General features: G+C 32.9%; 1 protein-coding gene across 10 annotated transcripts in view; it reads right to left on the bottom strand.

The window, feature by feature from the left end:
- LOC128243890 (small conductance calcium-activated potassium channel protein 2-like) overlaps positions 1 to 26073 on the bottom strand; it is a 122410-nt gene that overhangs the window by 70938 nt on the left and 25399 nt on the right. The window contains exon 1 of one of the 10 annotated variants that reach the window (XM_052961880.1): positions 22297 to 22436. The exons of 6 other annotated variants lie outside the window; for them this stretch is intronic. In XM_052961880.1, coding sequence (XP_052817840.1) covers positions 22297 to 22317 — 21 coding nt within the window. In that variant the 5' untranslated portion in view covers positions 22318 to 22436. Of the gene's footprint in view, positions 1 to 17296; positions 17322 to 17690; positions 17781 to 22296; positions 22437 to 26073 lie in introns of those variants that run through there. 3 more of the 10 variants (XM_052961885.1, XM_052961886.1, XM_052961884.1) reach the window with 3 other exon arrangements.

The raw sequence follows: 26073 nt of genomic DNA, 5'->3' as shown, positions 1-26073 counted from the left end.
GGTTGCAGACATGAATGTCATTTCTGTATGCCATATTTAGAGCAAGCTCGTAAACTAAATATTTCATGCTGAGATTATTTTGATGTTCGTTTGTTCAATCAGTAGTAAATTATATTCTTAATTATTCATCATAACACTGTCCTTCTGTTCTGTCAATTTTATTATGTTTTGGCATACAAGAACCAGCTTGGATTCCAAAATAACACATGTGGTATGCTTGCTCAAGTATCCCTAAAACATTTTGTTTTCGCTTATAACCTTTGACAAACAATGATATAGTCTGATATTACATCTTTTATCTTATTATATGTGTATGCCAACTGGCGTGTGTAATTTAGATGTAATAACAATCCGCCTACATTTGCCCTGAATGTAATGTAAAACATTCGTAAAAAGCCAGAAAGAGAACTGAAGTGTTCAATTTCAGGGAGCATTCAATTTGTTTCTACCAACTCGGTTCCTTGCGCATAGCTATTACTTACAATGGTTTTGTCTGTTTACAGTGCCCGTTTGGCCTTCATCTATTTAACCTTTAGAAAAAACTCCCACCCACCCGTGCTAAAGGACATTTTGTCTAGTTTTCGTGGATTTAATACATATTTTGTTAAGAAGGAAAACATCAGCACAATTCCTGATAACAATCCAAAATTGAAAATATTATCGCATTTGTTGTAAGTGATTGTGTTACTTGTAACAATTATTTCGTTTCTTTGTTTGTTTGTTTTCAAATATATCTCTGAAGGAATTGGCTTGAATCCTTTGATACTAAAATGTTCATTTATCGATGGAAGGAAAATATGAAAATGCTTTCATACAAAATGAGACCACTAACCCGTTGTTTGTCTTTCAATCTCTCTGAAAACAAATAGATTTGAATTATTTGAACAGATTGTAAAAGGTCAATGCGAGGATATTTAATAAATCCATCATGCGATGAACATTGACATGAAGAATTGCCCCTTCCTGAATTTGTAATAATCGACAGTCGTTTTATGATTTATGCATGTTTCTAAGGCATAATTCTAGTTGATTGTCATTTCATTTGACTATCAGGAACAGTCTTTAATATCGATGCATGAAGACCCTATATCATTTCGGTAAGGGTATGACTTACTGATTACTGTATTGTGTATAATGAATGTGATCGCAAATCACATGCTGGTTTATAAACGAGCCAACATGATTTATGCACTAAACTAATGAAATGTTGGACACAAACACACAGATATGTATTTTACTTGTTCGTTTATAACAAGAGAATCACAGTTGTGTTCCAATACTCCTTTGTTTTTTTCAGCTGGACTAAAATGTGATATTCTAGCTTTCTTTTATTATTACTTTATTATTTTGATAAATTTCCTTCATCGATATTTTATACATAGTCGTGCGACAGACGTTGAATACCTTGCATGGCAGTACATATAAATGTTTTTGCATATTTTGGTGGCCTAAAACCTTTTATATAAGAAAGAGATGAATGGTTTGTCACCACATTTGATATATAAAAAAGAAATTGCGTCTAAGATGCCCCCATCCAAGTTTCAAATGTACACTATAATAACAAATATGTACGTAAATCTTGATATTTAGTTGGAAGTCATTATTGTATTAGTTTAAAAACGAAGGAAATGTATATGTGTGAACATTATCTGTAACATAATAGATGATACATATTCAAAATAGTGTCAACGATATTGCTGTATTATGTTATCGATCAGCGATCCTCAGATTGTGATATTCTTGTCTTCTTTAAAATTTTGCTTTTCCCTGGCAAATCAGGAAATGAATTTAAATAAAAAGCACGTTATTGTTGCAACGAACCGCACAGTATAGTAAAGTAATGAAATAGTATAGATAATAGTATAGGTAATGAAATTGTTGTTAGTTTGGACTTTGTACCATTTTCGTTATAATCTTCTTCCTCATTTAAGATAAGACCTTCATGTTAAGTTTGGATAGATTCATTCTAAGAATGGTGTGGGTTTTGAAACAAACCGATTTTATACCCAAGTGCGTACCATCGGAGGATGCTCTTGTCTATTAAAGATGTTTTTACAACTTCCCGAACTAATACGGAAACTGCGATTAGCATGCCTTAACTCGATATTCGCATATAACCGCGAATAAAATAAAAATGATTTGAGACGGAAGAACAGTTCTTTTACTCATTAACATGACAAACCTTTCAGCAAGACAAAACCATAAATATAATACACCCTAAAATTTCAACCAACGATATTGCAATGAGGCAATCATTTAGTACTAGACCTTATTATTATCTTTCTCTTTAAACTATTGCGGGTGTTTAAAGGTCCGCCCATTGCCACCCATACGCACTCTCTGCGTCAGATTTTGTGTTCACAGTATGTTAACCGATGAGGTGGTACTCTTGGTCAGTAAGATGACATCAATTAATATCTTAATTAGAATCTACTTTATGACATTTAACAATTACATAGTTTAAGCCGATATGTAATTAAATAGCTGTTGTTATGGCATTATCCAGCATGCTACATATAAAGAAGGACGATCAAATTTACCTTTCGGGCATGACAGACGAAACAGCAAATATTGCCGCTCAGTGTCAAGATGAAAACAGAATGCGATTTGTACAGATCAATTAAATAAAGAAACTTGGTTTGTGGCTGTCAATGCCCGGCAATTATTTGCAATCTTATTCTGATTAGTGTTTACCAGAAACCATTGAAGATTTGAAAATGAAACAGAACCGACTTTGGAGCGCAAAATAAAAAAAAAATCAATTTCGCAGTTATTTTATTCCATGAAGTACTGAATAACCTTGTTATCTTGGCAGTCATATTCTCAAAGTAGTCATCAAGCCTTCCTCTGATTTTAGAAAAACAAACAAAATGTATACACAAAAACCTTTGCTTGAACCCTTGACATCGTACATTGATCTTCACATAGAGACGGCATGCTTTAGAATTGGGCTCTGCTTGATGTTTGGACGAAATTTAATATGTTACTTAAGTTTAATGTATATATTTAAAATGGTAAAAGCGATGAAATATATGGATCGAACCTTTAACATTGGGCTGTAAACTTGACCTTGAGCTGACGAGCCTTGGTAGTGGGGTTTGCATGTAGTGTAAACTAAAAGAGGTGAACATTTGACCAGGCTTTCATTAAAATCTTTCACGGGGCTTTTGAGATATGTTGCTGACACGAAATATATGTCTTAGACATGTGACCTTAAACTGTGTCCTTTACAATTATGAAGAGTATGAACGTCATCCCAATTAGGTAAACATTTCAATGAAATTTCATTAATAATCCTGTCAGGATCGGACACGAGATCTATGGCTCGAACGTTTGACCTTGAACTTCGACCTTCACCATCAGTTGTCGTACCTGATAAATTGGGTCTGCAAGTCATGTAATTATGTTTACTTTTTGCCGGGATTAGCAAAATCACTTCAGGGTCTTTACGGAAATGAAGCGGACATTTAATCGTTGGCTTTGACATTGATCTGTCACCTGCAGTGGGTCCGGTAGTGTGAAAAAACAGACGGATGGACCTTCGGTCTTATAGAACTAGTGTGGTACGGGAAAAGATAAACATTTAAAGTGATTTTTAACTAACAGCTAGAGTCGTTTAAAAAACAACACTTGTCCTGCTTTTGACTCGTTGATCGATTGTATTGTTCCGTCGTTGGTGATTAATTGTATATAATGTATCACTCAGGATAAAATCACTTGGATTTTAAAATAGCTAAAACAGAGGAATAAAGGAAAGAAAGGAGAGTGGAGTTGCAAATTGAAAAATTGAAATGCACTCTTTAAATATAGTGTTTTAATTCAAATGTAAGTTTGTGACAGTCCTTTACTTATAATGCTAATATAGATATTAATGCATAAAGGAAAATACATTTTCGATTACCTTAACTCATATTTTCAACACTGCAAAATGTTAAATCAAAACGTCTTTTAGTTGATTTAGTATTTACAAACCGTTTGAATTTCCTGACAGCTTTTTGAAAGAAAAATAATATTTTATTAATTTATTTATATATTCCATCACAAAATTAACTTGAAGTAAATATTCAAAACTTTAATCCAACCCGGACAAAATCAAGTAAACTGATTTCATTTATTAAAAGGAAATAACCTCTGATGGTACTGGAGCAATCTGTACAACATATGTGGATGCAACATCGCACTTCATCCCATGTAGGCGTTAATAACGTCTGTCTATTACTTCAAAAGTAATGCGTATGATTTTTTTCGTTAACCTTTTTCATTATCTCATGGGCGCTTATTCGTCTGATAATGACCCGATCTAGACAAATCGAATTATAATAATGCGTACTTTACATAAGTTTCATTCATTTCTGCCGGTGAATATCATAGTGAAGGCTTCGCACATGATTAGCTTTTTGACACTCGTTATAGAACGACACTTATTGCGTACATAACCCGATAAAAATGAATCTTGCAATACGCCAGTGCACTTCATTTATACACACTTGAAACATGTTTAGTAGTTACATAGTGATGGTTGCAGACGGGCGGATAATTGAACGGAAAGGCGGAAGGATGGACGGAGCTGTATCCCTTCATCGAAATATTTCGGCGAGTGATTATACTATCAGAAAGGGTCTAAAACAGCAGCAAACATGTACGAAGATATTAAGTTTTGTAACACTAAGTTATTTCACTTTGTTTCGTGAATATTTACAAAATTAAATTTAGTAAAACTAGGGATGCAAACGAATGGCAAAATCGATATTCGAATATTCGGTAATTCTTTCGAACGAATTTTCGAATATTCGATTACCAAAATACATATTTTAAAAGTTGTAGTAAACTATTATAATATTCGCTCAAGTAATACCCGGGGCATTTTATTCCTACTTTGTCTTAACCACTAAGCGCGGCGGACCCTGAATTTCACCAAATGAGCCTCTGAAATTCCTCATTTCAGAAGGAGAAAACGTAAAACATTATGAACAAAGAAAACAAACATTTCATTTATATTTCTGTGCCTTCATATTTGTAAACAACGTGAACTTAAATGGATTTCTGGTCAAATGGAGTTAATACGTCAATGGAGGACGAGGACGAGCAGCCTCGTTCTGGGATTGACCTGTACTTAATAAAACTATGGAAATACCAAACCAAATAGGGAACTAGTTTATTCCTTAATTGGCAGGGCATTTAAGTTTACCGAAAATATTTTTTTTGTGTCACTTATCTTATAGTCAGTTATTGTTAAATTATGGGGCTTTTATAGTACCCGAGGATATGTCCCTAAATGGCACATGGCGCGTGTTTAGTGTATTGTAATCACATTCACACCTCTTGCAGTATAGACCAATCATTGTAAAAACAAGACAAACGAACTTTAAACACAACAGTTCGATATTCGTTTGCATCCCTAAGTAACACCATACCGATTTGTTGTTGTTTTTCATCTGAAAATAACATTCATATTAATATCAAGCCATTAACCGTCTGGATAAATATTTGCCTTGTCTAAATTCTAGATTACTAAAAGATGTTTATCTGTTTGCATTTCAAAAATATCCCAGCAGTAGCGCTCGGCATTTTGGAAAACGAACAATAACTGCCCACGTATTTGATTTAACAGACAGTTTGCTAAAGTGCATTCTACACGATTACATCAGTATCGCAACGAATTCACGTATTCTATAAACTTACGCAGAATGACTCACTTCACGGCGCATCCAACTTGCAGGCCGTGATATTGTCTGCAAATAACCCATCATCCAAAATAAACCATAACAGGATGTTAAGAAGAATCCAAACAAATTAAACCAAGACCTGAGACAACGAATTGATACCATAAAGATAATATATAATCGAATTTCTGCGAAAAAATAGGACAGAGAACTGCAATAAAACTGATCAAATTGATAATGCAGGGACAGCGTTTTACATTAGTCTGCATCGATTAAACCAATTAAACTAGCAATTTTGTGCATCCTTAGATTAAACTTTTATGAGTATGAATGTTAATAGGTTCTATAACTTAAAACAAAAGTAACCTTTGCTTAAATTCTAGGAAACTTAAAGATCTTTCGCTGTTTGTTTCTACAAAATATCCCAGCAATACCGCACGGTCTTAAACAAACATTAATTGTCCATGTATTTCATTTAAAACACCTGTCTACACGTCAATAAATGTCGCATAGTTTATTTGTTATGGGATAATAGCTCCTCTCAGACTTACTTCATGAAGACAAATCCTGCGCTTGCACCACCACATTATAATTATTCACACTTCACATCATAAATGTCTGTCTATAATGAACATAGACATGGCTCTTGTCGTAATTGTATTAAATTATTTCAGTTCTTAAAAGGCAATATCTCTTGTGTTTCTGAGCTGACCTAGATACATTTTGCGCTTACGCCATCAAAGTAAAATTATACACACTTCACGTACGTTTGATGGATTAATGTTATTTAGTTACATACACATCTATCTGGACAGAAAAGTTGTAGTTGTTGGCATAAATGAATGGGCAATTACTCTAGATTTACTGATCATATCTAGACGAATCTTGTGTGAGAACCATTACAGTATGCTTTTTGACAAATCACTCAATTAAAAATTGATTATTGTCAGTGAGTAAAATAGTGACGGCTCCGAACAGACAAATTTGATTTGTTTTTATTAATTCAAGGGCAATTTGCCTTGTGCACCTGATCCGATCCAAATTATACTTGCGCTTGCACAAGCGCACTTTTGTTATACACTCTTGATTAGTGTCTATGGATTCATGTGATAAATACTGACATAGTAATAGCTTAGGACGGATGGAAACACAGACGGACTGACGGACAACGCCGAATCTATAATTCTTTACCGAAGTCTTTCAGTGGGGTAAAATAAACCATAATATGAACTGAAATATACCTTGTGAGATTCTAGAAGAGTTATTTTAAAATACACCATAAAAGCAAGTTGAGAAGATTCCAATTTAATTTAACCAAGACAAAACAATATATGTATAATATACAATCGATTTTCTGAGATGAAACAGGACAGACAACTGCCCTTGAATTGAATCCAATTGGTAATGCAAAGACAAACTTGGAGATTTAATCTATTTCTTGGCATCATTTTAACCAGTTAAGCTAGCAACTAGATGCATCATAAGGTTAAAGAAATTATGGTATTAATGTAAATTATTTAAATAACTAAAACTTACCTTTGCTTAAATTCTAGGAAACTAAAAGATGTTTCGTTCTTTTCATCTAAAAAATATCCAAGCAATACCGTTCGACCTTTTGGATAGCAAACATTAAATGCCCACGCATTTGATTTGAACGACCTGTCTACACGACTACGTCCATAAATGTCGAGACGAAATCATATTTTTTTAAGATTCATGCTGAATGACTCAACCAATGCAAATGTGTGACTTAAATCATTTAAAATTTTCTGATTACATTTTCCATTTTCAACCCCCAAAATAAAATAAAATGAATCTTATTGCATACTTAAATGGTGAAAGATTGAGATATTTTAATGACTTATTACTTAATCATCATTTTCTGGCTTTAGAACAAATAAGTTGCATTAATATGTTTTACAAATAATATTTCGACGTGAGATCGGAATCATTAATGGATCAATTATGACAAGATGTTCATTTAAATAACATCATTTTGGGATTCAGTCAAATGGCAAGTTTTGTTTCCAAGATGAATAGAAAAGTCTTATATCATTTTATACTTTCTTAAATGAATGCTTTAATACTGCCAAAGGGCTGTCGACATGACTACGTTAATAAATGTCTCGACGAATTCATTTTTTTAGATTCATGCTGAATGACTCAACCCATGACCCTAACCAAATTCACGCCGAAATAAATTTCTTAAACTAACCAAAGTAACCAAGCAAATCCCGTCCCCGTCACTCAGCAATTGTGTGATTAGATTCATTTCATCTTTCTTGATTACGTTTTCCCTTTTCAACCCCCCCCCCCACTCCCTCCAAAAGAAAATAAAATAATATTTTTTTTAATGCGTACTTAATTGGTGATATTTTGATTACTTATAACTTAATCATCTTGTTCTGGATTTAGAACAAAAATGCAGTTTAACACATTAGTAGTATTCTACAAATAATATTTCTGACGTGAGCTCAGAATCATGAATGGATCATTTTTGATAATATGTTTATATTACATCATTTGGGATTCAGTCAAAAGGCAAGTTTTGTTCCCAAGAAGAATGGTGAAGTCCTTTGCGTTTGTTACTCAATGAAATGAATGCTTTTATACCTCCAATGTACAAACGTTCTTGCGAGAAGAAAAGGTAAATAAAAAGCCAAATGACCTATAATGGTATTAAAGGTGCCAGAAGCACACTACCCAGAACCATTAGATTAACAAATAGTATGGAAGAAAATTAAATACTAAATAGTCTGCGGCGAATAATGAAACATAAATAATATTGAAATTGATTTTTTTTGTTGCACCTTTGACGTTGCTGTTTATGCATAGAGTACCAATATGTCTGATATTCATTTGTTTTAGAATACTGTAATAAACGAAATTTTAAACCCGTATGTTGACAAGGGAATGATCGTAAATATTGTTTTTTAATAAGACATGACTGAAATTCTTTGATTAAATGTTTATATCTCGCTCATGTGTGTTCAAGCATTGAATCTATTAGAAATAGGTCGAATTATCAGGCATAATTATCTTTTTTTGTAATTTTATTTGAAAAACGACGACAACAACAACAATAGCTCTTTCGTTTTTAAGTCGGTCAATGGGCTCGACAACTATATAGCAAGATTCATGGGACTTTGCAATGTACTAATTGTGAGAGTGTGCACTGGTACAACGATTCATGTTAACGTTTTTACAAGTAATAGGATATGAACAAGTTAATCATTTTACGCAATACCAACGACTCCAGTACTTACAGATACGCCCGATTTTGACATAATGCAACCTTATAGTTTTGAAGACTACAACTATTTTAACAGTTTTACATTCCTTCTTTTTCGTACATTATTCATGCAAAGTGGAACTCCGTACTAACCAGATAAAACCGACGAAAATGGTTAATTAACTCTCTTCTGTACAAAACTGAGATAAAAATTTGTGGACAAACATTTTGGTAATTAAATATTGTTTGCCATTTCTGTAACTATAAAAGGCAAGACGGCAACACATGTTCAGCTGTCTTAAAAAATAGGAACTCTTAAAGGTTAAAAAAGATTAGGGATCGATCTTTTCCAGGGACATAGCTTTACGATGTAAACTTAACGCATGTTTTCTTCATATAAATAATATAGACATGGATGTCATTTCTGTATGCCATATTTAGAGCAAGCTCGTTAACTGTATTTTATACGGAGACTCCTTTGATGTTAGTATGTTTAATAACTAGTAAATTATAATTATTCGTGATCGTCCATAACATAACAGTGTCCCCCATTTCTGTCAATGTAATTATGCTTTTGCATTAACGAATCAGCTTGGATTTCAATAATAACATATGTGATGTGCTTGCTCAAGTATCCTCATTGTTTTCGCTAACAACCTTTGACATATCAAACAATGATATAGTCTGGTATTACATCTTTTATCTCATTATATTAGTATGCCCACTTGCATTTGCCATTCAGATTGATACAATAATCCGCCTACATTTGCCCTGAAGTTAATGTAAAACATTCGTAAAAGTCAGAAAGAGAAGTGAAGTGTTCAATTTCAGAGAGCATTCCATTTGATTCTGCCAATTCGGTTCCTTGTGCATAGCTATTACTTGCAATGTTTTTGTCTGTTTACAGTTCCCGTTTGTCCTTGATCCATTACGCTTTTGAAGAAAACACTCTCGCTCACTCGTGCTAGTTGATATTAATATGTCTAATTTGCGTGGTTTTAATACATATTTTGTCAAGAAAGAAAACATCCTTTTCTTGCATATATTCAGCACAGCTCCTGTTTATATTTCAAGGTTGAACATATTCGCGCATTTGTAGTTAATGATTTTGATACTAGTGACAATTATTTACGTAGAATTCCAGGAATTGACATTAAGCATTTGTTGCTGAAAAATTGTGCAATCAACGGTAGAAGAAAGTATGGACAAGCTTGAAAAATAAGGCCTCTAACCTGCTGTTTGTCCTTCTAAATCTCAGGAGATAAATACATTCTAATTGTTTGAACAGATTGTTAAATGTCAATGCGAGGACATTAATTAAACTCACAATGGGATGAACATTGACATGCAGAATTGCCCCTTCCTGAATTTGTAACAACCGACTTTGTTTTATGCATGATTCTTACGCATAAATCTAGTTGATTGTCTTCCCATTTCGACAACAGTCTTTAATACCGATTACTTGAGACCCTATATCGTATATATATATTTCGGTAAGGGTATGACTTACTGATTATTGAAATGTAAGATGAATTTGACCGCTAAACTCAAGCGCGTTAATAAACGAACCAACATAATTTATAGACCGATAAAAAGTCTGATACAACACATGTTCGATTATAACAACAAGAGAACAAGAATCGGGTTACACTGTTGGTTAAAAACTGTGATATTGTGATGCCCTATCTATCTTTTATTATCGATTTTGATCAATTTCCTTCGTCGATATTTTCTCCATAGTCCAGCAACAGAGCCTTGCATTGCGTTTCATAGAAATTGTTTTGCATGTTTGATGGCCTAGACTCTTTTATACAGTTATCCGATTGATGGCATCAGATTTGATAAACAAATATTCCAAATGTCGTTAAAGATGGCCTTCCAAAGTTTCGAATGTAAAATATAATAACAAATATGTGCATGGACCTTGATATTAAGTCGTAAGTTACTATTGTATTAGTTTTAAGATGTAGGAAATGTTAAATTGTATATAAAACCTAGAACATAGCAAATGATTTATATTCAAAATGGTGTTCATGATTTCTACAGATCGTAATCGACCAGCGATACTCAGATTTTATCGGCGTTTAAAAATTGCCTTGTCCCTGGCTAATCTATTAATTTAAGTAAAAATCACGTAGTTGTTGTCACGAATCTAATTTAATGAAGTAGTTAGTTTAAGTTAGTCTTAGTTAACTTGTTAGTTTGGCATTTGTAACTTTTCCGTTATGATGTTTTTCCTTATTTAAGATAATACCAACATGTTATATAGATTCTTGCTGAATGAATGGTGTGAGCTTTAAATCAAATGGGAAAACCGATTTTATACCCACGTGCGAACACGTGCGTACCATCGGATGACGCTTTTTCTATTTAAAAAAAATTAACATCAGACAGGGAAATTGCGATAAACATAATTTAACCCGGTATTCGCTGACCGATGCATGGCGGTAACACTGATTGACATCATATCTAATCGCGAAAAAAGAGAGTCGCACAATTAAAATATATATGTTATTTTACTCGATGACATTGATAAACTTTTCAGGAATAAAAATAAATAAAATAGAATACACCCTACAATTTCATCCAATATAATTGCAGTTAGGCAATCATTAAGTACTAAACCTTATCATTATGTTTTTCTTTAACTTTCGCGGGTGTTTAAATGTCCGCCTACTGCCACTCATCCGATACACACTCTCTACGTACGATATTGCGTTCACAGTATGTTAGCCGATTAGGTTGTTTTCTAAGTCAGTAAGATGACATGAACTAATAGCTTAATGATTTAGAATCTACTTCATGCCATCTTACAATTACATAGTTTAAATCGATTTGTAATTACAAAGTTGTTATTATGGTATTATTCAACATGCTGCACATAAAGAAGGACGATCAAATTAGCTTACATGACAGACGAAACGGAAAATCTGGCCATTCGGTGTCAAGATTTGGACAGCTCAATTCAATATGAAAACTTGTTTTTTGGCTGTCAATTACTGGTAAATATTGGCAATCTGATTCTGATTAGTGTTCACCAGTCCTTTTCCCTGATAAATGGTATTACTTTCATGTCCTTGCAGTTATTTTCAACACGTACCGGTGAAAGTTAATTATTTGACGATTATTTCTGTTCTTTTTATGTCTGCAAGTGTGAATGAACTGTAGTGACACATTTTAGAAGCTGTTTTTGGTCGCCAGAAAAAAACAACATAAATTGCATGGTGTTGTCCTTTGCGTTAATTTGTCAATCAAAATCTTAACTAACTAGACTGTAACAATTTCTCAGTTATTGTCATCCATGTTGTTCTGAAAAACCTTATTATCTTGGTAGTCATATTTTCTCAAAGTAGACATCAAAGTTTGATTTTAAATTTAGAAACAAAACCAAAAGCATGCACGAAATCCATTGCTTCAACCTTTGACATTAAACAGTGACCTTCACACTGAGCATGCTTGGAAAATGCACTCTTCACGTTGTTTCGATGAAACTAACATGTAACTAAAGTTTTCTCTAGTGTTAAAGTGGTGAATATTTGACTAGAGTTTCACTCAAGTCTTTAACGGGGCTAATGAGATATGTATAGCTGACACGAAATATATGTCTTGAACATATGGCCTTAAACTGTGACCTTCACAATGAGCCCTGGAGCTGCTTGTGTGGAGTTTAAACGTCGTCCCGATGAGGTTAATATTTGACTTGAGTTTCATAAAAAAACCTGTCAGGGATTTTGAAGATATTGAGCGCAGACACGAAATTAATAGTTCCATTATTTACTTTTGAACTGTGACCTCAAATTTGCGCCGGTACGCATTTGAATGTGCATTCCTGATGTGGTGATCATTTGCCCGCATTTTAAGAAAATCGTTCAAGAAGATACGGAGCGGGCTCAAATATTTGGCATTGAACTGTGACCTTGATATACGGAGTGGACATGCAAGTGTGACAGACAGACGGTTTGTAATACTCGTTAAAACAATATGTTAGCCATGCAAAGCATGCTGAGACATTGTCGTTTCAGGTTCCCTTTTTACAAAGAGATCGATTTATTAACCTGTCATTGGTGATCAATTTTATATAAGGAATGAAGAAGGAAATGCACTCTTGATACACGTAAATGTAAGTTTACTGTGTTGGCTGCAGCTCTTTTACTAGTAACGGAAATTCACGACAACTACGGGTTCTAAATAAAAGACTTAAACCCTTCAGTATTAATCGGAAAGTTCTAAAGCCAAATCAAGACCGTTTTAGCCTGTAAGTTATCATAATCGTTGAAATAATATATTCCAGCATAAACGTTTATCTCCTAATAATTTTTAGACCAAATAAATAGTATGCCTTTTTCTTTATATGTTCCATCAATCATATCAAGTTTAACTTGCAGAGGTCTGTCACAAGGATATTTACATGATCATCAAAATTAAGTTTCAGACTCATAAAAAGACGCGGACAGTTTGCAACAAAACGTTTTAAATGAATAACAAGAGCTTCAATTAAATATTTTCACGAACATCTGTGGTATATTGAATGAGCATAAACGACTTAGATAACAATGTAAAAGTTTTAAAAGAAATGGCACAAGAAAAAAACTAAAAAAGATCAAAGCTTATAAAAACAATCACAAAAATCAAATTGGGTTATCAGCTCCAAAACTAGATTCCAACACTAACAAGCAAACTCGCGAATTGATGTCCTCAACCCCAAATATTTAAAGACTCCAATTAAAGCAAAACTCTGCAAAGGGCTTTAAACAAAATAATGATTTTTATAAATTAGGTAAACATTAAGTAAGAGATTCGTTGTTCTGAGTTCACGACTTCTTTATAGTATGGACTGATAGTTGCTTCATAAAGTTATATTTAGCAAGCACAATTGGTATCGCTTCAAAAGGGTAAAATCAAGCATAGTAATTGCATTCATTAATGGGAAACAACTCTGATGGTACTGGATCGATCAAAAGTGCACTTCGGCGCTTTGGTAAAATCACTTCACATTAGTCTTATTTACTTTTGTCTATTAATAACATAACAAATGCTCTGGCAAGACCAATTCTGTTTCTTTTCTTCATTATTTTAAAGGCTTTAACTCTTGTGTTAAAGCCTTGATACAGACAAATATTGTGCATGTACCACTGCAATATAATTATATAAACTCCACATGAAGGGCTTTAATTTCTGTCGATGAATGACATAGTGGGGGCTCCGAAAGGAATATTTTTGCTTTTGTAATTCATTAAAGAGCGACAATTATTGTAATATTGACCAAATCCAGATGTATATTACACGTGCACCAGCGCACTATGATTATACACACTTGACATAATTTCCACTGTTTAATTCAAACAGTAGTCACATGGTTATGGCTGATGCGTACGGGCGGAAATATGACAAGAAGACCAACGGATGGACAACGCTAAATCCCAAAATATGTTTGCGGTAGAAATAATATTAAGACAGCAAATGAGGGATACCTAATGAGGTTCTAGAAGAATTTTCAAAAAGCACCATGAAAAAACACGTTCAGAATAATCCAAAAGCAATATAAACAAAGCATTCATATTTAGCAGGGTAAGACAAGTTGTCACAATCAATATGAAACAACAAATCAATACAAGTAGTCTTGGCAAAAAAAGATAATAAACAATCGAAAGAAAAAGCCAGACGTCTGCAATAGACATGATAAAAATGATGATGTTAAGATGATTTGCAGACGATTTATAGTTCATCATTTGTCATTATGTTCACCAGTAGTGCAACCTGATTCACTATCAGATTTTTGAATGTTCATATATACGGTTGTGATTGTGTGATCAATAGGTCACCATTCATCAATGTTGGTGTTCTATATTGGTCTTTATTAGACCTAAGAGGGATGTAGCTAATCGGATTTCTCGAAATAATAACGGACATATACAGTGAATGGAGTCAATGAAGTATGACTAAGATTGACTTAAGTTGCATATTTAATATCACCCCTGAGTTTAAAATGTGGTTTTTGCTCCATAAATGTTTCATGTATCTATTATTATTTGCAGAACTAAGACATATAATTAAAGGACTGGGGATAATGTTGGGAGCTGTAAATTGTGCATAATATTGTAAGTCACTATGCAGTTGTACAAAAAAGAGTGCGTCTGATTGTTGATTTCTTTCTGGCTCAGCAGAAGTACGGAATATATGGTTAACATGGTTACTTAATTATAGATATATGTTAACGAAGTGTTTTAATTGAGATAGAACTCAGTAGCGTATGCAATAAATATAGGTATTTGTTTATTCAGTGTAAGATCGTATTTTATTTCACGAGTGTCATAGTAAAAGATATATTTACGAGTGGCACTGAGATAAACAAATTTTCTGTTTCTTGTATGCTTATTTTCCGAGTTTTATTATTTTTTAAACTTATTTCTTAATTGTGCCCTTTTTTAAAAAGGGTGTTATTTACGTCGCTACCCGTCGGGCGACCCTTACGCGAAATTATAGCTTTCAACTTTTATTTTCCGGTTTGTTGAGAAAAATGTTCTCTGCTATTCATTCTTATAGTTTATTATTCGCTCGTGTTTCAGTGCAAAGCTTTTATGAACAGTAATCAATGAAGTTTTTTAATGTAAATTGTTCCAAAAATAACGAAAACCCTTTTACTTTAACTGGGGCATGAATACATAATCTAACTACTACGCGGCCATTTAATGAATGAAAATTTGGAATGCCAATTGTGTTAGCAAAGCAAATGCGGATACGCATTGGATTTTAAACATTTCTCTTAGTTTTAAACTGCATTTGTTTCGTGATACATGAATATTCAGTCATCTTACTGTCAGAGACCAGTCTGTTTCGCTTGAAAACAGGTTTGATTTCCAGGTAAAGAGTGAATGCCACGCTAGTCTGTTGACAAATCTTTAGGCGCGGGTTTGGTAAAAAATATAAGATTATCTATAAATTGTTGTGTGAATTTTCCGGGAAGCTTGTTTTATATTTACAACGACAAACAGTTCAAAATACATTTGAACGATGGTATAAAATTCTATTTATGTTCGAACAGATCAAGAAAACGTTTGAAATCGGGATAACCGGTAATAAACGGTAAATTGTTAATTTCCAATATGTATTTATTTAAATTTATAAAACATTTCTTTAAATCTTAAACATTTTTTGCTAACATTTACTGGTTCAAAGTGTTTTGTTTGGATCAAGGGCAAGTAACTGCAAAGGACTTTAAAAGAAGTTCTGAAAGTTGATAGTTTCACTCGTTATTTTGCAGTGAAAATATCAAATTGATATTTTCACTGTTGTTATTTCACTGATAAACCCTCATATTTCATCGAAAAGCATGAAAGAAATTGATGTATTGTCAGTTTTGAAATACATCCCAATATTGTTAAATGCACCCTTATCGCGGTAAAGTGAGCTTTTCGGGGTCATAAAATATAATGGTTTAGCTTAACAACCTAAATACTATTTTTGACCACTTTACCTCATATCTTATCATTATTTAGTTTTATTATTTTTTGGTATATTTAAACTATAAACAGGTGAAAATTAGGTAAAGAAAAGTAAATTGCATATGGTAAATCAATATTTAAGTTATTTAACAAAATTAAATTCAAATATTATATGACAATGATTTCTACAAAAGCAGGCCGATTAGACCAGACCAAAATAACTGGATCTTATTGACCGTGCAAAGATACACTTCAATACAGCTTAATTCGCGATTATTTAAGTTCACACTTAAAATGACACAATTAATTAAGAACCCGTCTATATCTAGATCTTCTACAAGAGTTTATTATGAATTCATATATTATATTGATATAAAGTCACATCAAATCTAAAATAGTATCAGACGAGTTTTACATGTGCTTTGTTTTGAGACGATAAATATTTCGGTACGGACATATCATCTTTGCCTCGAATCTTTAGCATTGATCTTTGACCTCCGGCGGGCCTTCAATTTGGGTTTTACACGTCGTCTCGATGTGATTCATATTTGACCCGAGTTTCATGAAAATGCCTCAAACGAATAAGACACGAAATCTATGGCTCGAATCTGAAACCTTGAGATATGGAGCAGACACGAAAGTGTGGAAAACAGACGGAAATACTTCCGGCCTTATACGGTATGTTTCCCCTGCATAGCATGGGGGTTGGGAATTATCACTGAAAGTAATGTTTTATACCTTCTGCTGGCTGCGTTCAAAAAGACACCTGTCCTGATTTTGTCTCCTTGATCGATTGTATTATTCCGTCGTTAGTAATTGATTTTATATAATGTATCACATAGGATAAAACCACTTGGATTTTAAAACAGCTAAACTAATGAAGACAAATGAGTATGCAGCTGCACTGTTCAAATCTTGAAATACACCCTTTAGATATAATGTTTTAATTTAAATGTTACCTTATGACAGTCCTCCACTTATAATGTTAATATGTATAATGATGCATAAAGAAAAATACTTATTCGCTGCAAAATGTTAAATTTAAACGTCTTTCCCGAAAGATCCTCAAAATAGCAGAAATTCATGATGGCTTTTGATTATGTATTAGTTATTGGACAACGCTGTATCACTTCATCGCAATATTTCGGCAGGAGATTATTATATCAGTAAGAATTTATAATAGCAGCATGCATGCACAAAGATATTAAGTTTTGTAGTACTAAATTTATGGAACTTTGGTTCGTGAATTTTTACAAAAATATAGTAAAATTATACCGATTTGCTGTTGTTGCTCATATTAAAATAACATTCATAATGATTACAAACCATTAGATCGTCTGGATAAATATTTACCTTGTCTAAATTCTTGAAAACTAATAGATCTTCAACTGTTTCATCTCACAAATATCCTAGCTATACCGCTCGACCTTTTGGATACCAAACATTAACTGCCCACGTATTTGATTTAACAGACAGTTTGCTAAAGGGCATTCCACACGATAACATCAATAAGAGTCTCCACGAATGCAAGTATTCTATAAACTTATGTAGAATGACTCACTTCACGGCATTTACCAATTGAAAGTACTTGCCTAAGAATAACCCATCATCCAATCAAATCTTATGAAATGTATACCTCCACCCATTCATTTTATTTTTAAAAAACATGTACACTATATGATGCTCTATTGGCTAAAGAGTGAGCGGTATAATGGTGGTTTATAACTCTGATTTAAATAATAAAATGATATAATTTGATAATTACAAACCCTTTTCTCTCTCTCAAATATTTGATAAGTTGCAGTAAAAATGTTCTATAAATATGCTTTCTGAAATGAGCTTTGAAACAAACTGGATGCATTTCAATGCGCATGTAACCTGCCAATTGATGCTCAAAACTAAATATCAGAATACCTATTAAGTAATCGAGTATTAATGCTTATTTCCGCTTTAGATTATTTATGTGTACCCTTATTATGACTTATATGTATATATCACATATTCGGGTGGTATGGATCGCAATCCAATCTTTTTTCAACGATAATGCATTTATTCTTAGCGCTTGAGATTCATTGCTGAACAGCATCCAGCGGCCAATGGTTCCAGGGAAGACTTCAAGATAAAACTTTTATCCTAAATGTGCAAGAATCCTAGGTATTGCAAAATGTCTGGCCGAACTTAAAATAAACAACGGTTCTTTGCCAATGATGATAATTCTATTGAATTCTATTGAAATTACTTTACTTTCTTTTTCTCAGAAAAAATATTAAGGTCATATTTTAATGAAGGAATTAAGACTGTTTTAACACGTTTTAATATTTTGTCCCGAATTTCAGAGGTAGTGACTGTGTTTTTGTTAGACATTGACCAAAGATGGCGGATAAACAGAGTTGTCTGACATTGTTGGACAGAGTACCAATATTTTACTACTCTTTAATTTCAAAATTTTACAATATAAGTCATTTACGCTCGTATATTGACACGGATGGGATTTTTGTTTTTAATTTCTTTTCATATGGATCGACGGAGTTCTACCTAAACCTTTAGACGTTTAGATGTTTCTCTTCATTTTCACGTATAAAAGCAGCATCTTCAAGCATGGTTGAATTTGAAGATAGCATCTTCACGAATAGGTAGAATTATATGAAATACTAAGTTTTCTAGATCAGTTTTGAAATCAAAACAACAAGGGGCATGACTCGAGATATTAGTTTGCCACATTAATGGAACCTGGCACATGGACGTAGTTTGCAGTGAAACCTAGTACCAAATATCACATCAACATCATTTTAAGTTTCCTGAGTCAAGGCCAATGTTATCGTAGTTGCTTGACGACAACACCAAGTCAATTACAACAAAGACAACTTAAAATACGCTAAAATCTACTTCCAGACTCGTTCGATGTTGACAGAACGCAGGCGCAAACTATTACAAACACGGGTTATGTCCACTATTCAGCATTCCCCTATATTAACCGTACCTTATTTCCGCAAAGCCAATTAATTCTCCTTTGTACACAACTGAGAAAATATCTGTGGATAAAGCATATTCATAATTAAATATTGTTCTACATCTCTCTATGTATAAAATGCTAGAAGGCAGCATATGTTTAGCCGGCTTAGAAATAGGATTTCAAAAAGTAAAAGAACATTTGGGATCGATTTTTTCCCAAGACAAAGACAGTTCATGGAGGACGTAAGGCATGTTTTCTTTTTAAATACGCTGTAAATAGGAATGCGTTCGTCTACATGCTATATTTAGACCAAGGTTGAAAATTATTCTTGTATTTGTGGGCTTTTCTTTGACTCATATGTTTGTCAAATGAAAATACAGTTGATACACATGCAACATGAACCTGAAACCTTGTATTTTCAGTATCTATATGCTCTTGCAAAAGTAGTCATTTTACATCTACAGTATTTGGATGCATTTAAATACTAACTCATTAACCTTTGTTTTGTGCTTGATCAACGGGCCCTATGACCCTTTGACCTCGCTCATTGTTTTACATATACTTCACTCGAATACAGAGTAATGCTACTATGCACAGTTCATTTGAGTTGTCCAGAAAATATTGAATTTTATAATAAAATATGTAAGGATGGAGTAAGAAGAGTTATTGTAGGTTTAATCTAATTATATATGTCCATGTCTATTCAAATATGTAATTTATATTTATGTAAAAAAAATCTCCAACAGTCATTTAAAGGATGACTTAAAGTCAGTTAAGCGTCCACTTTATTTGCAGTATATTTTACAAGATACAATAAACAAGAATCTTGCCGGGCTTATGACTGTGACAAACAAAACATAACCATGAATGTTTTCCATTGGCCTTCATCAATTGGGACTTTAGAGGAAACCTTTCCGCCAACTCATGCAAGTCGATAATTTGTCTAAATATCCTGCTTTAAGACACATTTGTTTCCGAAGAGAATAACATTTTATAGCGTGAATTCACCGCGATTCTTGATAACAATCCAAGTTCTAACACATTTGCACGATTTTGGGAAGTGACATGATGCTATTTCCATCTTTTTGAAATAACCGATATTATGGCAAATTTAAGAAATTTCATTTTGAAAATAGTTTAATATAGATTCTATCAGAAGAACAGTAATTTTAATCGTCCATTTTCAGCCTCTCTTTTTACTTGAGGTCCCATTTTTTTTTTTTGTGATGTAAGCTTATGTAAACCCAAAATACGTCTCTTAACAGTTTTAACTCCCAAAAAATGCATTTCTCGCAGTAACAAAACGCCATAGAACAGAAAGTAGCTTAAAGTATAATCTAAATTGAGCGCGCACAAGGTCATTTCGAAATTTACATATCACGTGACTAAATACCTAACACAAAGTCTGTGTTGCTTTATATATACAAACATATTTCCCGTTTATGCGTCTGAAAACATTTATTAATCATTTTTTACCGTGTTATTTTGAAATAGCAGAGAAAACACAGTTATAGTATAAAAAAAGTATGTTGGTTTTAGTGGGATGCGAATCCATGCCGGAAAAGTCATGAAAATATGACAATAGGTTATCAACAACTGATCTACTAAACCAACAGGAATTTTTAAACAACAGTTCGTTTTCTTACATGAGAACCATACATCAATTAAATAAAGGTGCAATGTATTTCATCCAATTACACTTTAACAAAGCTGTTTAAGCTTATATGAAAATAGCAGTCTTTAAAAACGATATTTAAGCAAATGTCAACATCTGCGGAAGGGTTCCAGCTTTTGGTATCTTAGTTTTAACACTTCTAATGATATCCAACATTTTATTTCGCACAAAACACAAAAGTGCACCAAAAACATGACTGTGTACGCATCTGCGATTTTTTACCAATCAACATTAAAAAAATAGTTGCAACACAATTATTTTAGAAACAGGAGCTTTATTTATTTATGCAAAATTAATTTAATACTGTTCAGTATTTCTCGAGTTATTTCTCTAGTCTATTCCGGCAACTGCTCAGGTACTGTTCGCAAAGCGCTATGCTCCGACCACTTATCAGCATATAGTGAGTCAGTGATCCAGTTTGAAATTTCGTTGGTATTTTTGCAGCATTTCTTTTAACAAATTATATTATAGCATTGAGGTTTATGTTAAAACAGATAAACGAAGTTTTACAATATTTTGAACAATAAACGTTTTATTTATTTTTTCAAGTTTGTATCTCAAGGAAAACTCATTCAAAAAAAATAAAGTTCAAAGAATGAACATGTTTGTAGAATAAAAGAGACCACTGCTTTGCTTAAAACTCCCAGGAGGAAATTTAAACTCTTGAAAGGAATCGCCCATGGTCATTGCGAGGAAAATGATTCAATTGATAGTGCGATGAACATTTGCATACAGAATTGCCTCGTCCTTTATTTGCAACCACCGGCTTTCGATCAATGCATTTGTTTCTTACGCATAAATCTATTTAATGTCTTCAATATTTTTCGGAATTGGAGATCGCACTAAAGTATCTTATATATGATGTCCAATTGGCAATATGCGATACATAGCTGCCAAATGTTCATCGAACTATGGCAGACAGTTAAAGCCCCCTTTCAAGATATCACAGGAATACAATCCCTGATTTGTCTGATGTACCACGATACAATATAAAATATGATCAAGACATTATATTGTATACATCATATTCAATACTCTCTTCAATTCATCTCATTTTTCAACATGTATTCCAGAGAGGAGATAATCGGTTTTTAAGTAAATGAATTCCTTTACCAACCCAACACGTTTTTTTTAAATAAAATGATATACCGAATAAGAGCACTGCAAGCTGGCACAAGTGTTTATCATTTTTTAAGTCGCTTAAGACCACCCATAAGGTGTTTGTATAATAACAACTCCTTCCCCCACGACACAAAGACTTTGACAATGATCTTAATGGGAATCTATTTAAAACAGATAGGCTTAACAAAAATATTTTAAAATTTACTTACAGATTCGTCCGATTTTGACATGATAAACCAATATTAAACTATTTCAGACGCTAAATTAACTTTCCCGTATATATTCCGCACCTTTTCCACGCAAAGTAGTTCTTCAAATTATCAAGATATGTTTAAAAAAAAGAAGCTAATTAACTCTCCTCTGTACAATACTGAGATAAGAATGTGGACAAAACATATTGATAATTAATATTGTTTGACATATCTCTATGTATAAAAAGCTAGTAGGCAACACATGTTTTCCCCGGCTAAGAAATTAAGATTTCATAAGCGTTTATGAAGATTAGGGATCGATGTTTCTGCCAAAGACAAATACAAATTCTTAATTTGCACATTCTCTTCCTGTAAAGCTTGTAGATATGAATGTATGTGCCTATATGTTATATAAAAACATGCTTACAAATGCGGCTTAAAGTGTAGGCTTTCTCTTGATGTGCCTATGTGCTATGAAATTGCCATTATTCTTGCTCTTTCATCATAAGGACGCACCTGGCTTCTGTCCACAAATGTATGTTTTTGCATTTACAGGAAGCAATCTGTCGGAAATTAAGTCAATAGTTGCTGCTTCTTTAGGGATCCGTACCACTCTTCGGTAGTTCACACTATCTAACAATGTAATGTACTGATTTTTCTTGCTAAACGTTTGTATTTTTTTCAATTTGTAAAGTACTTTAAATAGCAAAAGGTAGTCAATGAAAATGATGAGCAATAATATCAATGAAACAATAAATATCGAGACATATTTAAATAATGCACTTCAGTAAATATAAAATCTCGCATCCTTTTTCAATTTGAACCGTAATTTTTATAATAAAATCTCTAGATAGTCAATGAAAAAAGATGCCACGATGCAACCCTATATACATCCCGTTATCTTTCACATTTCAGATACACATAAATAAATTTCAAATTTCGGGAAAAAAATCGAATTTCAAATGAAAATACCTTATTTTTCTTGTATACAATATTAAAAAAAAGAAAAAGAAAGAAGACGCGAAAATTCAACAATCTAATATTGGTTTTCTTGGACATTTTTCAAAGGCGAGTGGCGGGATCGTCATGGTCCCAATAGGATTCCGTAATTATTCGCAATATTTTCTGTTTACCATCCTCTTTTGGTCCTATTAGATATAGACGTCTCGCCCAGTAATGCAAGTCGATAATTTGTCATAATGTCTTGCTTTTAGACACGTTTTACCGAAAAGAATAGCCTGTTTTAAGCATGAAGTCAACGCAATCCCTATATGCAACCCAAAATAAGAATATCATGGCATTTGGAAAAATGTCTCTTTATATTACATGTAAGTGAGAGTGAAATGCCGAAATCATATGACGTCAATATGTTTGCCTAAATAGGCGATCGATGCTTTGGTCTTGCCACTCAAACTTTTTAAATCTGATGTTTAATTCAAAATATGCATCAGAGCTACAGCAGTGCTAGATCACCGCCTACATGTTTTCATCGAAAACAAATACTCACAGGATCTAGGAAATACAGAACGCGTTGGTCGATACAGACATTACAATTCCATAAAAGCACAAACATATTTTAATACAGCCTACGTTTTCAGCCAATGAAAGTACAGTTACTGGTAAGGAATCATTAAGTACCGGGCTTAATCATTATGAATTTCGCGCGTGTTTGAAAGTCCATCTATCGCCACAAATTCGATACACACCAACTACGTCAGATTGTGCCTTGACAATGTGTCAGCCAATGAGATAGTATGCTAAGACAGTGAGATGTCCTGAAGTAAAAATAAGATTACGAAGGGCTTGCATGCGACGCTTACTCAGCCCATTATTTTTCATTAATGTCATCACACAAGTGCATATAGTACACATCATAATTATTTTGTTATGTCTGCAATGTATCTCAATTCATATTGATTATTTCAGAGATAATTTTAAAATATTTCAATCCAAGGAAGTTAATTCCTTTTTACTGCAACGCGTTTATTTTTCAAATAATGCAGTACCAAATAAGATAATAGCAAGAAGCAACCGTGCTCTTTATTTTGAAGTCAATAAAGGAGCATTACTCGACAAATACTATTTGCAGGTTCAAGGGACATTGAACATGTACGTAGTGTCACAGTGAACATTTTATCAAATTTCGTGTTATGGCCAAGGATAAGGTTTTTGTTTAATTACAACTCCTACACGAGCGATGACGACGGTTATACTATGACACAATGAACACGTATAGCAAGTATTGTGTTAAATTCTTTATATGTTCTTTAGATAAAACCAACGTTTACGTGTTTGCATAATACCGATTCGTACACCATCGACAAAGACACTAAAACTTAGATAATAAATCGACAGTCTTACAGATTCTATCTAGCAATGTTCTTGCCTGATTCTACATCTTGTATTAATATATTTGAATGCCAACTGAGATATGTTATTCAGATTCATAAACATTCCACCCACATCAAGTAGAAGCAATAACTTCAAATGTGTATTTTCCTTTTCTTTTGACATTTATATCTCAAAAAAGTACCAAAATAATTCGTTTCTGCAAATGGATATGCAACGGTCGTAACGGGCATTTCTTTTACTGAAAGGTTTAAAACATTATTGCAAAGATATAATACCAAGAATGAATAGGTTTGCAAACGGAACGTGAAATTTGACCTTCTTCAAACTCTCAGGAGATGAAAACATTTGATTTCTTGGAAGGAATTGTCAAAGGTCAATGCGTGGAATAAATTAAGTTGATAATGCGTTGAATATTTGCATACGAAATTGCGTTTTCCTGAATTTACAACAGCCGGGTTTCGCTTATTGCAGTTTTTTTTATACATAAATCTATTAAATGACGTAAATATGTTTGTCTAAATGGGTTTAGTTTGCATAATGTATGAGTAATACAGCAGTCCTGGATCATAGCCTACATGATTTCTTTCAGAAATAAACGGAAACTTTCTATTTTCCAGGAACTACTAATATACATTCTGAGAATACTTTGTTTGATTTCATTATTGCAATCCGAGAAAGTCATAAACAATAGTTTGTACGCGACCAAGTCAGATTTGATTGCAATCTATCCCTGTTTACTACAAATATTCCAGAGAGGATTTTAAGACGAATGTAACCCTTTTCATCAATTTTGGAAATAATGAATTATAACAATGACAATTTCAATGTCAGGAATGAACACCAATTGCATAAACTAGCATTGTATATCATTAAAGCTTCAAACAAAAAGATAATATTATCACAATATTGCAGTAGGTTATATCTTATATATTATAGCTAATTAGTACTATCAATTGTGGTTGAGTGTTATTTCATGATTTGTGTATTTATGAATTGCTGATTTATGCACATGATTTTAAGCTATATATGCTTAAATCAAAACAATATTTATGTTATGTTATGCTATAACAAGGTTGTAGAAGTTATAATGTCTGGTTTGAGACTTGTCTTATTAATATAACACTTATAATTACAAATGTATAAACATATATATTGCATTTTTATTCAACTTTGTTCTTAACTTGATCGCATATGTAAATAATATATATTAAATATGTATAAAATTATATGTGCATCAATATGTTAAAATTAAAAATATCAAACATCAATTCTAATATTTATTGTTGGTATCCTAATTTCAATAAATGAAACAAAAGTAAAAAAATATCGATTGGATATGTCGCTGGATTTCTGCATCGACAGGCCCGAAATAAGGTTTCTCCCACCTCGGATAAGAAGATCCAATAATTTAACCATGCGAGAAATTCTTATCTTTCCCACGGG

The sequence above is a fragment of the Mya arenaria genome, chromosome 8, assembly GCF_026914265.1.
Source record: "Mya arenaria isolate MELC-2E11 chromosome 8, ASM2691426v1".
Lineage (NCBI taxonomy): Eukaryota > Metazoa > Mollusca > Bivalvia > Myida > Myidae > Mya > Mya arenaria.
The sequence above is the reverse complement of the archived record's forward strand: the minus strand, read 5'-3'. Positions and strand labels throughout refer to the sequence as shown.